This window comes from Thunnus thynnus, chromosome 7 (assembly GCF_963924715.1).
Source record: "Thunnus thynnus chromosome 7, fThuThy2.1, whole genome shotgun sequence".
Lineage (NCBI taxonomy): Eukaryota > Metazoa > Chordata > Actinopteri > Scombriformes > Scombridae > Thunnus > Thunnus thynnus.
The window spans coordinates 6,352,259-6,367,148 of record NC_089523.1 but is presented as its reverse complement, the minus strand read 5'-3'; the positions used below and the strand labels follow the sequence as shown (position 1 = coordinate 6,367,148).

Below are 14,890 nucleotides of genomic sequence, written 5' to 3'. Positions count from 1 at the left end.
CTGCAGTTTTAACTAGTTCTGAGCGGACAGTTTCCTATCGTTTAACCGTGATGTTATTCCTGTGTTTTTCAGGACTTGAAGTATTCACAAAAAACCGTAATAACTCACCACCAGCAGGGGCGGTAAAGAAAAAGCGCAGCAGCTTTTCCACGGTGAAGAAGACGTGCTCTGCTTCGTTTGCTAACCGACAGTTCATAGAGCCGCAACCATGGAGGAGGCAAAAAACAAAGAGAATAAGCAGTCCGAAAAGACTGATGAGAAGGAAAAAGACAAGGAAAAGGGCCAGCAGCCCTCGGGGAAAGACAAGGACAAGAAAGAGGAGCAAGAATTGGTAAATTGGCGTGTTTTATATGTGCTAGGTTCAGTAACGTTGTTATTTCACCTGAGTCACTGCCGCTGAGCAGGCCGAAGAACCTGCCATTCAAGATAAGACGACCAATCAACTTTCATTTACACTGTGGTTATTTCTCATATGAAATATACCCAGTCTGTCTTATTAATGTTTTGTGGTCGTTTTAAAGCTCCGCGTATACACTCATTCAATTAGCTAGCTTTAGCCTAGCCTAACTCAACCGGTAAGCTACCGTTAGCTTTGCTGCCAAACTGCTAGCATTCAGCTAGCCAAGGGTAAGTTAGCTACTGTGTGACACAGCAGCTAACTTAAAGTTAGTTAAACAAATGCTACACAACAGAAGTGACTCTACATGAGCTTAATTTACAGCAGGCTGCTTAGCTTGTAACGCTAGTCGGCCTTATGAATAGATTGAACTAACTGTCACTTTTGAGACTTGGATAATCAGTGAAAATCCATGTAAACCTCAGTTCAACCGTGAATATTTGTTGCCTTGTTCATACGCGATGTCATATTTCAACATTTAGATCTGATTAACATGTCATTGATACAATGTTGTTGCACTCAAATACATTCAGTGTGTTTATGGAGTGTATTAAACTGATACCAAACGTTGACATTAGTAAAAATGAAATGCTTTGAGGAGAGATATTCACATTTCTGAGCCATAGATTAGTGTGGCTCTAAATATCCCAGACAGTCACTGTTATTTTGGACAGTTTCATGAAAGATATAATAGGATTTTACATGGTTACCCTCCAAGTTAGCTGGTTGATAAGAAAACACATCACAGTTAAAATTTAATAGCATTTCAGTGGTGGCTGGTGTTAATTTTCTATTCTAATTGTGTAGACAAGATAACACATGATACAAACAGTGCTGATGATGTATAATTACAGAGTGGCCAGTGGCTGCTAATATCATGTCTCATCATTTGTTCATGTGCGTTATTGGGGTTATAACACATATTCATAACAACAGTACAGTGTATTATGCTAGTGAGCAGCACCAGCAGTATTCTGGTAGTTCTCTGTGTAAGGTGGTGGGTACATATTTCAAGAAGGCTGGTTTAGAAAATATCATCATCATCACCACATTATCATATAAACAACTATTGTCATCCCACTTACTTACTATGGCGGTAGTGACGAATGAATCCTTATTTATTTTAAGTGTTATGATTTTTGTAAAGAACAGATAATTAAATTTGTTTCTTTCACTTATTTTCAGTCAGAGGAAGACAAGCAGTTACAAGAGGATTTGGAGATGATGGTGGAAAGACTGAGTGTGAGTATTCAAAGAACATTTTGACATGTTACTACAAGTACAATGTTTTCAGGTGTATAAGCCAACACAAGATAAACAACTCTTAATTCCACGTTTTCCTTCACATTGGCAGGAGAAGAACACAGAGCTGTACCGTGCTGCATTGGAAGAGCTGCGCAGACTAATCCGCTCCTCAACCACCTCCATGACCTCAGTACCCAAGCCCCTCAAATTCCTGCGCCCACATTACGGCAAGCTCAAAGAGATCTATGATGGCATGGCCCCCGGAGAGAACAAAGTAAGCCTTTACTGTCCTGTGAGAAAATTGTGAAATTCATGTATGTGCATGTTTTTCAGACTTCAGTAGAATCACAATGTGAAAAAATGGTGCAGGTGTGACATGACAACAGAAATTTTATGTTTTATAACATATTTCATATTTCACAAGGGAATGCACAGCAATATTTATGATGTATGGCAGTTCTGTCTCCACAGTAGTATCTAAAGAATATAGATCTTAAACGTCAATGCAGATATATGGAAATGAAGCAACAGATAGTTGGTATTTTTTTCCAGTATTACATATCTTTGCAATTTCCTTAGACAAGAAATTACATGTTTTCTTCTCAGAATAAAAATGAGGTATATGGTATTTGTGTATGCTCACATAGTGTTTAATAAAACTCTAGTATTAGAATAAGATGAAAACAGTGGTTCAGTTGTAAATATGTAATTGTGGATATTGCATCATAATGTCATAATTACTTTGTTATTTGCCTAATGTGTCACTATAAATGTTAAACCTGTTGTACTTTTCAATTACTGACATTATCATAAACACAGGAAATGACTCGACTATCAGAATCAAGTTCAAACTGCAGACGGTGTTTGTATTTGCAGCGTTTCTGTGCTGATGTGGTGTCAGTGCTGGCCATGACCATGAGCGGTGAGAGGGAGTGTCTCAAGTACCGTCTGCTGGGCTCCCAGGAAGAGCTGGCCTCCTGGGGACATGAATATGTCAGGTAGGACATGTCGACACGACTTGGCCTTAGCAACCAATACATGTCAAGCTCTCGTGGTTATTAGAGAAGCTTCAACATAAAAGGAGGAAATGCAGAGATTCTTTTGGTTTTTATTTTATATCTGATTTGGTTCAGTGTCAGAAATAAATGGTGTTCCAATTCTTCCAGCCATAATCATAAAAATAATAAGAACAGTTACAATGAGCAATGAAAACTAACAGGACAGAAGCTGAGGTGGTACTTGGGCTATTAATAGAGCCGCTGATCAAATATGTCACAGCAAATTTATTGTATTGACTGATACCATTTTCTCCAGTGACCATCAGAATGCAATGAAGCTGTAAGACATATTGTGCACAGAGTATGGTATAAAGGTCAGACTCAGAAAAATGAAATTATTGAAGAACATGACTGATGTTAAGGAAACGCATTTATACAAAAACTGGGCAGATGAGGATGATAATTTTTTTCTTTGATTGAAAATAGGAAACTTTAATGTCATTTGATACTTGCTGGTTTATCTGCTGTTTGCTTCATTTCCTAGTGATAAATACCTTTCTGTCCACCATCTTTCAGGCACCTGGCAGGTGAGGTGGCGAAGGAGTGGCAGGAGGTGGAGGAGAATGACAAGACACAGCAGGAGACTCTGCTGAAACTGGTGAAGGAGATTGTGCCCTACAACATGGCGCACAATGCCGAGCACGAGGCATGCGACCTGCTGATGGAGATTGAGAGGCTGGACATGCTGGAGGACTACATTGATGAAAACGCCTACGGCAAGGTCTGCCTCTACCTCACCAGGTATGTTCAGGTTTTACACTCTCTTTTTTTTTTTTTTTTTTTTTTTGCATGTTTTATACAGTCCAAATAGGACTTGTTGACTTACTTGTCACTGAAATGTGCACATTTCATCTCTTTAATTTTCTGCATCACTCCTCCAGCTGTGTGAGTTATGTTCCTGAGCCAGAAAACTCGGCGCTGCTGCGATGTGCCTTGAACATCTTCAGGAAGTTCAACCGTTACCCAGAGGCACTCAGACTGGCCCTGATGCTCAACGATGTAGAGCTCGTAGAAAACATCTTTACATCCTGCAAAGACATGTAAGGACTATAAAAAATACTCTTCATGGAAGGTATAAGACGATTGTGATAATAATAAATGATGTATAACTTTTTTAAAAAGCCAGAAGAAATAATTAAAACTGAAATTAGACATGTCTTCCCTCCACTGTATTTTTTTAATTGACCCTGTGCTCTGATATATTTTGGTCTATCATTTTTGTAATCACACGTTTTGAAACACAAGTCCCACTGTGTCATAGTTGATGGTGAACATTAAATGCAAACTCCCTGCATCTTTGTGCCTTGCAGAGTTATCCAGAAGCAGATGGCCTTCATGCTGGGCCGCCATGGCATGTTCTTGGAGCTTAATGAGGACGTAGAGGACTACGAGGACCTGACAGAGATCATGTCCAACGTACAGCTCAACAGCAACTTCTTGGCCCTGGCTAGAGAGGTAGGAGAGAGGGCATCCCAGAATGAACTTGTAGTCGCAAAGCAAGTTAGAATTTCCACAGCCGTTGTAAGGCAAATGTAAATTTGCTGGATTTGAAAGTTGCAGCATATACACACACTGAAGATGTATATTTATAGCTGGTATATCAACATCATTATATCGACAAATTAACCACATCCCATCTTTTCCTCCATACTGTGCAGTGCTGCATTGAGCCCATAAAAACCTATTATTGGCAATTACAAATCTGAGGTAATTGCAACTGGCTGTAAATAGACAAATGGGCAAATCAAACTAAGTTTTACATAGAAACAGTCATGGATGTTATAAAAATGGCACTATATATGATGAAATAGCAGAGGAAATGTGCCAGAACCCTGAACCTTCAGACTCCTAAAAAGGAAAAAGAAAAGTAGCCAGAACATAAGAGGTGTTGGATGTGTGCAGAAAGCTTTCAGCCAATTGTTAGAGTAAATGAAAAACAGCATCGTGTTTTGATATGATTTATCATTGTCAAAACACAAAATGGGTTTTGGGCGGATTTTAAGGGAAGGAGCTGAATGGTGTGCAGAGGATAAGAGGTAGAATAATGTACGGCTGTGGGAAAAAAAGGTACCAATAGAGGAGACAGAAAGTGCATGACGGCTAGTGATGAATGAAAGTCCGATTTCATCACTGGAAACTGTGGGAAGGAAAGGATTTTATTTATTTTTTTAACAATGCGGAGGAGTGACACAGAAAGAATAATGTTGTTTGATGGAAGATTATAACGTCAGTTGAATACCAATATCAAATGGCTTCTTGTTTCTCACAGTGACTCAACACATTACCTTTTATTCATAACACACTCATCCTGTCCTCCCCAGCTGGACATCATGGAACCCAAAGTCCCAGATGACATCTACAAAACACATCTGGAAAACAACAGTGAGTCCATATTTGGAGGATGTGTGTGTGTGCAGCTGGGTCGGTTGTTAGTCTGGTGATGGATATATTTCAATCGGTCTAGATAAGGTCATCACCTATTGTAACATAAAGATTACCGCTGCTGTGGCAAGTGAATTTAAAAACGTTTTTTTGTGTGTGACAGGGTTCGGAGGCAGCGGCTCCCAGGTTGACTCTGCTCGTATGAACTTGGCCTCTTCTTTTGTGAACGGCTTTGTCAACGCAGCCTTCGGACAGGACAAGCTGCTCACAGACGATGGCAACAAATGGTTGTACAAGAACAAGGACCACGGTGAAGATTTCTTTCAGTTTGTGCTTTTTTTATTTCAATGTGTTTTTAATTCTATTGTTCAGTGACTAAAGATGACATAAATCTCCTCAGGCATGTTGAGCGCTGCAGCCTCTCTGGGTATGATCCTGCTGTGGGACGTGGATGGCGGCCTGACACAGATTGACAAATATCTCTATTCTTCTGAGGACTACATCAAGGTAAACGTTCTGCTTGAACGGATCGGAAGCTTTTCCATAGTTCCTTTCAGATTGTTGCCAATATAACAGTCTTTGTTGACAGTCGAGCTATGAAAAGCGTATCCTGCGATTAACTACCTAAATTTTACCTAAAGATGCATTAACTCCAGCTACAGAATTCATCGCATTGACTGGATTACAACTCCGTTAGGATTATTTCCTCAATGAATTGTGAATTTGACTGTCTGAACATGCATAAGCGTATTACTTAGGAGGAAAAGCTATGAAAAATGAACCACTTCTTTTCTCACACCTGTGTCCTCCGTCTGTGTGCAGTCTGGTGCTCTCCTGGCCTGTGGCATCGTAAACTCAGGTGTGAGGAATGAATGTGACCCTGCCCTTGCCCTGCTCTCCGACTACGTCCTCCACAACAGCAATGTCATGAGGATAGGAGCCATCTTTGGGTGAGCAGAATGTTCATGTGTAGAAAGCTAAATCAAATAAATTGTTGTATATTTTGTTAAGTATTATACTGTATCTTTAATATTTTTTATGTCCACTTAAGTCTGTGTTTTGTGCTTCTGTAACACTTGAATCTCTCCTCCTAAGATCAGTAAAGTGTTATTTTTACAATACATTATTGCTGTGTGTCTTGATGGTCGTCATCTGGTTTTCAGATTGGGTCTGGCCTATGCTGGCTCCAACAGAGAAGATGTGCTTTCTCTGCTTCTCCCCGTCATGGGAGACTCCAAATCCAGCATGGAGGTATGTATGTGTGTTTTGTTTCTAAGTGCCTTTCTTAACTTTACAAATGTTAAAAGTTCAGCAACATCAGAGTGTGTGTTTAAATCTCCAGGTGGTTGGAGTGACAGCTCTGGCATGCGGTATGATCGCCGTGGGGTCTTGTAACGGCGACGTGACGTCCACCATCGTACAGACCATCATGGAAAAGAACGAACAGGAGCTGAAGGACACATACGCCCGCTGGCTGCCTCTAGGCTTGGGACTCAACCACCTGGGTAAGTGTGGGCGGCTACAGGTGACGAAATTATAATGATGATTTTTATTCCATTTCCGCCTAAACATTACTTCTGCATCTTTTTCTCTCTTCCCTTTGTGATGTAACTGCTCTAACTTTGTGTTTTTCTCTGTCCTCAGGTAAAGGAGAGGCAATTGAGACAACCCTGGCAGCTCTACAGGTTGTACCCGAACCCTTCCGCAGCTTTGCCAACACACTAGTGGATATCTGTGCATATGCAGGTCAGCATCACAATACTGTCTTTCAGCCATTCCAGTGATTTTGTTGTTTGCACATGTGCAGCTATCTGTCAGTCAATCTGCTGATTTAATCTTTCATTTTCCAGCACTGTTATAACTCATTGTCATGATTTGCCTCACCCACCATCCCAGGTTCTGGCAATGTGCTGAAGGTGCAGCAGCTTCTCCATATCTGCAGTGAGCACTACGAGGCCAAGGAGAAGGAAAAAGAGGAGGACAAAGACAAGAAGGATAAGAAGGACAAAGACAAGAAGGAGACTGCAGATATGGGCTCACACCAGGTATGGGCAGAGTTTGTACCATGATTCTTCATGATTTTCTCTCTGTTTAGTTGTTCTGTTATCAGCTTGATTCTAGATGTTTGTTATCTTTTTATGTGGGGGGGAAAAAAACAATTTATTTTCATGTTTTCCTCTCAGGGTGTGGCTGTTCTTGGCATTGCCCTCATTGCCATGGGGGAGGAGATTGGTTCTGAAATGGCACTGCGAACATTCGGACATCTGGTCAGTAGCGCTATACGTCGTCAGCTTTCTGTTCTTTTTTTTTTTATCTCTTATCTCATTTCCTTTACTGAATACTTTCTTGTTATCTCAACTCATTTTTTTTTTTAAAATTTTGATCTACATCACGCTCTTCCTTCCTCTGATATTGCTCAACGAGACCGTTTTGTCTGATTGTCTGTACTAAAAGGTTGCTCTCATATTTTCACATCTACCATTTTCACATTCTTTTGATCCACATCACATTATCAGTCCTTTTCATCCTGCTCCTCATCTGTATATACTCTGTTGTGATCTGTTATTTATGACTCTGTGCAACCCCTCTCTTCATTCTGAATGTCTTAATGAATCAGAACATGCTAGCATAAATAATTCCTTTCTGTCATGTGTTGATTAAGTATACTTCTAATCTTTTCATTTTTAGTGATCCGTCTTTTATATTTTCTCCATGTTCATTTCATCAGCTGCGTTATGGTGAGCCCACCCTGAGGCGAGCGGTGCCCCTAGCTCTGGCTCTCATTTCAGTGTCCAACCCTCGTCTGAACATCTTGGACACCCTCAGCAAGTTTTCCCATGACGCTGACCCCGAGGTGTCCCACAACTCCATCTTTGCCATGGGCATGGTGGGCAGTGGTAAGTCAGGCTCTGGGCATTATGTATATGGAATAATGATAACTATGTGGTAATTGTTGCCAGGCTACCCAACATCTGTGTAAGTGTCTCAAAATGTTTCACTTCTATGATGCGCAGTAGCCTATTTTTAAACAGACTACATAAATAGTTAATTTGTAATGTAATCTTTGCTCGTGGTTCCAGTAGTAGTATAATGACTTGCATATATTGGCTTAAAACATTTTTTGCTGTTAAATTCACAAAACTATGAAACTTTGAAAAGGGGAAATATAAAATAAAGCATAATGATTAAATGAATGTTTTGACATTCGGCCAGTAGTGGCAGTTTTTTTTTTTTTTCATGTTTAATTTCTGTCTTTTACTTTCTTCATCACCTTTCATTTCTTCTATGGATCAACATCACATTGCTCCTTCCTGCTCAAGGAGAGATTCCTATCTTGATTAAATACTACATATTGTCAAACTTGGAAAAAGGGAAATATGATATAAAGCATTATAAACGAAGCTTACACTATTCAATAATAAATTAACACCCATTCAAAAACCCTCAAAAACAAAGGGGGTATAAAGATGAGGAAGAGTTGGAGTATAGAGAAGATTCTGTCAGAGAGCTATGTTCAGATCATGATCATGCACTGATATTGTTTATTAACTGCTTCACATTTTGTAATGTCACAATTGCTGTGTGTTTCCATTTCCTTCTGATGATTTATTTGACATAAAAGCTGAGTCTGCTGAAGGTTTGAAACTCAACAAATTTTTAAAGCTTTTGTGTGTCAAATGTTACAATAATAAAAGGTGACCTCACTGATATTTTTCAATTATGCACAATGCTGCCTCCTATGTAAGTGCGACAGATTTAACAGGCTCTCCTTTCTTTTCATTTCCTTAGGCACAAATAACGCCCGCCTGGCTGCCATGCTGCGGCAGCTGGCACAGTATCACGCCAAAGACCCTAACAACCTCTTCATGGTCCGACTGGCTCAGGTAGGTGGCAACACAAAAAAACACTCTGCACCAGACACAGATGAACTAATGGGGAAAGTGTGTGTATGAGGTGACTATTGACTCTCTGCTGTTTGTGCCTCCACAGGGTCTGACTCACCTGGGCAAAGGCACACTGACACTCTGTCCCTACCATAGCGACAGGCAGCTGATGAGTCAGGTCGCCGTGGCTGGACTGCTCACAGTGCTCGTTTCCTTCCTTGATGTCAAGAACAGTGAGTTTATTCTCCTCCCGTTGCCCCCGCCTTTGCTATGTGTTTCCAACACACTTACCGTTATTGTCCATTTCTCTCTTTTGTAATCATTCATCAGTGATTTCCTTGTGTTAATCTTCCCCCTGGTGTTCACTGTGTGCATTACAGTAATCCTGGGGAAATCTCACTACATTCTTTACGGCCTGGTAGCAGCCATGCAGCCACGCATGCTGGTCACCTTCGATGAGGAGCTACGACCACTGCCCGTATCTGTCAGAGTTGGACAGGTAATGTACAATGAAAAGACTGATGTTTTTGGAAAGTCTGCAGTTCTTCAATGATTGTGTAATACAATTATGTATTACAAAAATACTTCTGGCCTTAAAGAAAACGTTAAAGATCATGAAAATAAACAGTTTTTTCCCAGACTTATAATAAAGAAAATTATGAAAGAATGGCTGAAAGAAAAAATGTCTCACGAGTTTGTTTATATGATCTGTCTGCAGGCAGTGGATGTCGTGGGCCAGGCAGGCAAGCCCAAGGCCATCACAGGTTTCCAGACCCACACCACGCCGGTGTTGCTGGCTCATGGAGAGAGGGCTGAGCTGGCCACAGAGGAGTACCTCCCCGTCACTCCCATCCTGGAGGGATTCGTTATCCTCCGCAAGAACCCCAACTATGAAACCTAGACTTCCCCCAAAACCCTCCATTCTCACCGGCCTCTCCCTGTGTTTGTAAGGGTAGCCCTCCATGGCTCATTGCAGTCGTTATATTTAGTTGTTTATTGCATGACTGGAAAGAGCAATGCAGGCTTATCCTTCTTCCTCACTGTTGTCTGTGGCCCAGCTCCAGCAGTCATTAAAAATGGATGGTTGGGGTCTGGTTAATTGGACTGCTATGACACAGGGAGGGTAAACTGGGACCTCATCTACTCTACATAGATGGTTTCCTCATTGCTCTAATTTTGATCCACACACGTACTGAACCAGCTGTTTGACTGAGCAGTTCAAAAGCGGGAACTGTTCACCCTCCTCTATATGTTTCAGTCATCAGTCGATGAATAACTGCTCAGTTCACATCAGTGCTTCATGTTTTTTCCCCCCCTTACATCCTCAGTCATTTTTTGTAATTACAGCTTTTAAGAGTATGTGTTCTTCATCACGTTTTTCTTCTATTTTTTTTTTTTTGGTTTTTGTTACAGTACTGTAAAAGGTTGAATCAAAATAAAAAAAACTGAGATCCACATGGTGGAAATGTGAAGGCTCTGTGTTGTGTTGATCATGTGCAAAGCATGTCATGGAACTGGTTTATAGTTTACTGAAACTTACAAGCACAGTCATTCAAATTAAGCAGGCTGCAGGTTCCCCACACAGTGGTATCGGTTGTACAGGTGCCTACCAGCCCCACCTTAGGGAAAAGAAAGTCATGAATATTTACACACGTGTTTGTACATACATATGTTACACACAAATATATACTTGTATATTTGTGAAGGAAATTAATAGCAACTTTGGGGGTGGGGGTGTTTCTGGATTTTATGTGTGATAAACCTGTTATCTGAAATACTTAAATGACTTGTAAAGTGTCACACAAACATCCAGTGGATTATTAATACTACCATTCTGCTATAAAAGGTGTAGAAATGTATCATCTGTTCTCTGAACATCTATTAACTTGGTATAACACTGGTCAGGCACTTGACCATCACACAAGTGAGCCTGTTCATTTTCTGATGTCTCCTGTCCAGAACTTAGAAATCTACCAATTAACATATAAAATGTATTGTTCAAATATTCAGTTTCAAAGACTTAATGAACCTACATTGCTGAGTTCCTAATACTTATTTGTGTTCCTATTTGGGCCTCTGCCTTTGTTGTTATTGACAGAATAGTTTTGTGGCCATGCACTGCACCAGCTGTGCTGACCATCATGTAAACCTTTTATAGATAGTGGCTAATTTAAACTTAAGTGAAATTAAACAAGTTTAAATTAATATTTAAACATCTCCAATTGTTAATGTGCAGACACAATAAAGATAGCCCTGTTTGACAATAAATATAGTACTTACATTTCTTTTTTCCCCCCATCTCTTTATTTACAGAAACCATCACTTACAGCATGAGACATTAACACAATAACAGAAAACACTTTGGCATCAGAATGAAATAAAGATAACACAACAGGCATGACTTCACTTTCAATTGGTTGATACATTCAACATGGTGACAGGACATATGGCAAAAGTAATAAAAATAAAAATAATATAAAATAATAACAGAAAAGGTTGGCAATAAAATTAGAATATTGTGGCATATTAACCGTATGTGCACATTTCTTATAGTTTAAAAGTTGGATCTCAAGAGTTGTCTCAAAATAGTTTCTTAATTCAATCATGAAAAGTTCAAACAATGGGCGAGACCTAGAGAACTTGGATTTATGGATGTGAAATTTTCCCATTAAAATTAATAAATTGACAGTCGTTGAACTTTCTGTTTTTTTGTTTTCATAGTAAAGTATTACATCATTGGCTTCCAGCTTAAAATCCTCCACTCAAAAATGTGTTTTTCATCTTGTTCCTACAGTTCGATGTGTGAGCTTCAATGTGCAGAATGATGCATGTGTGTCTGACGCTAGAAGGCTGTGATGTTGGAAACAAGTTGTGTCGAGCAGTTAGACTCTCGATTTTTAATGGGGGAGAATGAGTAGATGTAATTTCAAGGATTTTAAATAGATAATTTAACTTTTTGTGGAAAAGCCATATCAGACATAAGTTATTATTCAAGGTATAGTATTTTATATACATCTTAAAACATGTCTGGAGGGGATCTTTAATTGAATGACTGGTTACTGGGAAAAGTTTCACGTGATTGGGATTTTGCCGGAATTACCTCGCTACCGGCTTCCGGGAAGATTTTCCGTCCGTCCGGCTCTGCGGACTCAAGGAGAGAAAGGTAACGCTGCGGTCCCGAGGAAAATGCTTTATGAAAATGCTCAATTTTTCAGACAAGTGTCAAGTCACAGTTACATAGACACTTGGGAAGGACATTCAAAAGCGCGTTTCACCTTTTTGTCTCCACATATACGTTGCTGTGGTGACTTTCTTCAGTGGCTCCTGCTGTGTTTTCAGGGATTAGCTCGCTAGCTTTCCATGCTAACACGACGTGGGTGTTCTTTCTTCACTTTAGCTAGTCCAGCTAGCCAGCTAACACTGCGATAGACAGACAAGATTAGCTCTTACTCAGGTGACGGTTACAAACATATTATAATATGTGTGTAGTGTGTCATATAAGGCAAGCGATAAAGGAACTGTCGCATCTCAATGTTGTTGTTGTGGTCGGTTAACGTAATTTATGCTGTTAACTGCTAGTTAGCTACACATTAGGCTAGGCAGGTAGCAGTAGGTTAAATCTCTGGTTATGTCGAAGCCGTGATTTGCTCTGTAAGGTTATCTGCCTCCCAGCATAATGTTGTGGAGTTTGTGTGCTCTTATTTGCCAGCCTAGCTTCATATAAAGAGATTGCTGTTGACAGTTGTCATTGTAAATTGACTGATAACCTGATACCTGAAACCATGTGATGGAGATGTCACGTCTCTGAAACCATTTGCTTTAGGCGCTAAAAGTGTGTAAAAGGTGGCTGAAAGATCTGGTTGTGTACAGTCCGTCTACTCATGCAGCAGTGTGGGTCTCTATGTTCCTGATACAGTGCTGGTTGTAACAAACACAACAGTAGTATGAGACGCAGGAGGAGCAGAGGTGTTGGAGACTGAGCTGACAGAGCAGCTGTTTTGAACCTTTCAGCACTGACACCTTTATGAGTGAGCTGACAGGTCGCCTTCAAGATGTCAGCCGCTACAACCGAAGATGTGCTTCATAAAAATGTTGGTGAACATGGGATTTTTCGCGGCAACATCTCCCCACAGAAACTGCATCATCTTGAAATGAATCACTGTGATGTTGCTGAGCGAGCTGAGCGGGATGTTAATGTTTGGCTACGAAATGAAACGGAGGTGTCTGACTCATTGTGACTAGTTACAGTACTCATTATTGTCACGACATAAATGACAGCGCCACCAGCTAAAGCTGTCAAGCATATTGAGTCATTGAATATATGATTATGCGAGCTAGCTAAGCAGTAATTGTTTAGGCAGTGTTCCCATTCATTCCTCTCTGACGCCTCTGTTTGTTTGGTATGGTTCATGTTTTTACGTACAGAAGATATGTTGTCATCATATAGCCAGCATGAGGTGTGGCTGGCACGAAGCCGGCAGCTGGGATGTGCATCGCGCCAATAGCAGGGGAAACCACGTGGTAAATCCAGGTTGGGCCTAGGAAAGCTAGCAGCATGGCTAACAGCATAACATACAGCAGCACGTCTTCGCACTCATATTTTTGAGGTCTTTTGGCAAGGCCGAGCGTTTGAAGGGTGTGTGTTTTAATATAATCCCATGCAATATCTATCTTTGTCGTGTATGTGTGTGTGTGTATATATGTTTGTGTGATGTGGGGTGTGTGTATGTGTATAGACAAGCAGACACGCCCCTGTCTCATTGCAAAAGTGTCCCGCAGTTTAAGCGGACGAGACACCGGTGTTTGACCACAGCTTGGTATGAGCGTGGCAGCTGTTTCTTGACACTGACATTGTGTCAGATTGTTTGTTTAGACGGCAGCATGGCTGGTATGTTCCAGCATAAGCCAGTTTGTTGATCACTTCACCCTACTTGCTGCTGCAGACATGAGGCTGATGTTGAGGACAGCAGGCATGTGACCTCAGCTTAGAATATGGGTTCAAAATGGATGCTGTTTCCTCTACATTTCACATAGGAAACCCTATAGCTAGTGAAGGCAGACCTGTCTCCCACATCGTCGTCTTTCCAACCTTGTTTATAATTCATGCAGTACAGGAGAATATCATGCAGTGATCGGTGACATGCTCTAGCCAGAGAGAGCGAATGAAACCAAAAGCAGAAGTTCAATTGCAGGACAAATGCATGATGTGTCAAAGCCAGGCTATCACAGTTTGCCTGACATAAGGACACTACTGAGCTTCCTGTTGTGAAACTTGAAAGCTCAGAGTCTGGGCATGTGTGGGTTTTAACCAGAGAGACATGGGGAGCGGGGGGGTTGGGTAGAACAGGCTGTGCTGGTGTGATGCTGTGTCATTGGAGCTTAACTTTCACTGTCTGTACATCCTTCCCAGCTTGAAATGTCTGACTGAAGCCACAGTTATTGTGAAGTGCTTATCACTGACATGTTATGGTTGGAAATATGATGATTCAAAACCAACTCTGTTTCAAATATTGACCAATGTCAATGTGGGTTTTATTATGGTTTGTACTGTTTAGTCTTTGTTGTTTAATTCTGTTATGTTTGTTTGATCTGTTCTTACTTTGTGTTGAGAAACAACATGGTCTTGCAGAAACCTGACATCAGCAAGCATAGATAACTTTTGACTTCTTTCTGGTTAGGTTAGCGAACCCTAATTTGTTAGAAATTTGTTGGTTCTGTCTATAAATGTTGGACCAAAAATACTGCCCTTTTATACAAAACTGCTATGATGCTCCCATTTTTGTGGCCTGTGGTCTAAATGTAAGCTATAGTTTTCCACAGTAAAAGTGATCTAGCTGAGCTGAAGCCTTCCACCACTGGAGCTGTTCGTGTCACTATGTTACTACCACCAAATACACAGGGACTCTGTGGCAGGTATGTACTGC

General features: G+C 40.6%; 2 protein-coding genes across 7 annotated transcripts in view; both read left to right on the top strand.

Moving 5' to 3' along the window:
- Positions 1–133: 133 nt before the first annotated feature.
- Positions 134–10,438, top strand: psmd2 (proteasome 26S subunit ubiquitin receptor, non-ATPase 2). Its single transcript, XM_067594012.1, has 21 exons — positions 134–331; positions 1,583–1,639; positions 1,752–1,916; positions 2,519–2,640; positions 3,217–3,441; positions 3,582–3,740; positions 4,011–4,155; positions 5,022–5,082; positions 5,246–5,392; positions 5,483–5,589; positions 5,905–6,032; positions 6,246–6,333; positions 6,425–6,587; positions 6,727–6,828; positions 6,979–7,127; positions 7,266–7,349; positions 7,811–7,979; positions 8,872–8,966; positions 9,073–9,199; positions 9,347–9,465; positions 9,685–10,438. Exons 1-21 carry the CDS (start codon positions 209–211, stop codon positions 9,865–9,867), a joined length of 2,718 nt encoding a protein of 905 aa, XP_067450113.1. The 5' UTR covers positions 134–208; the 3' UTR covers positions 9,868–10,438.
- A 1,657-nt stretch (positions 10,439–12,095) lies between these two features.
- LOC137185696 (eukaryotic translation initiation factor 4 gamma 1-like) overlaps positions 12,096–14,890 on the top strand; it is a 40,608-nt gene continuing 37,813 nt past the window's right edge. For 3 of the 6 annotated variants that reach the window (XM_067594006.1, XM_067594003.1, XM_067594002.1), the window contains exon 1: positions 12,097–12,129. The gene's annotated coding sequence lies outside the window, so the exon portion shown is untranslated. Of the gene's footprint in view, positions 12,130–14,890 lie in introns of all 6 variants that reach the window. The other 3 variants (XM_067594001.1, XM_067594000.1, XM_067594004.1) reach the window with 2 other exon arrangements.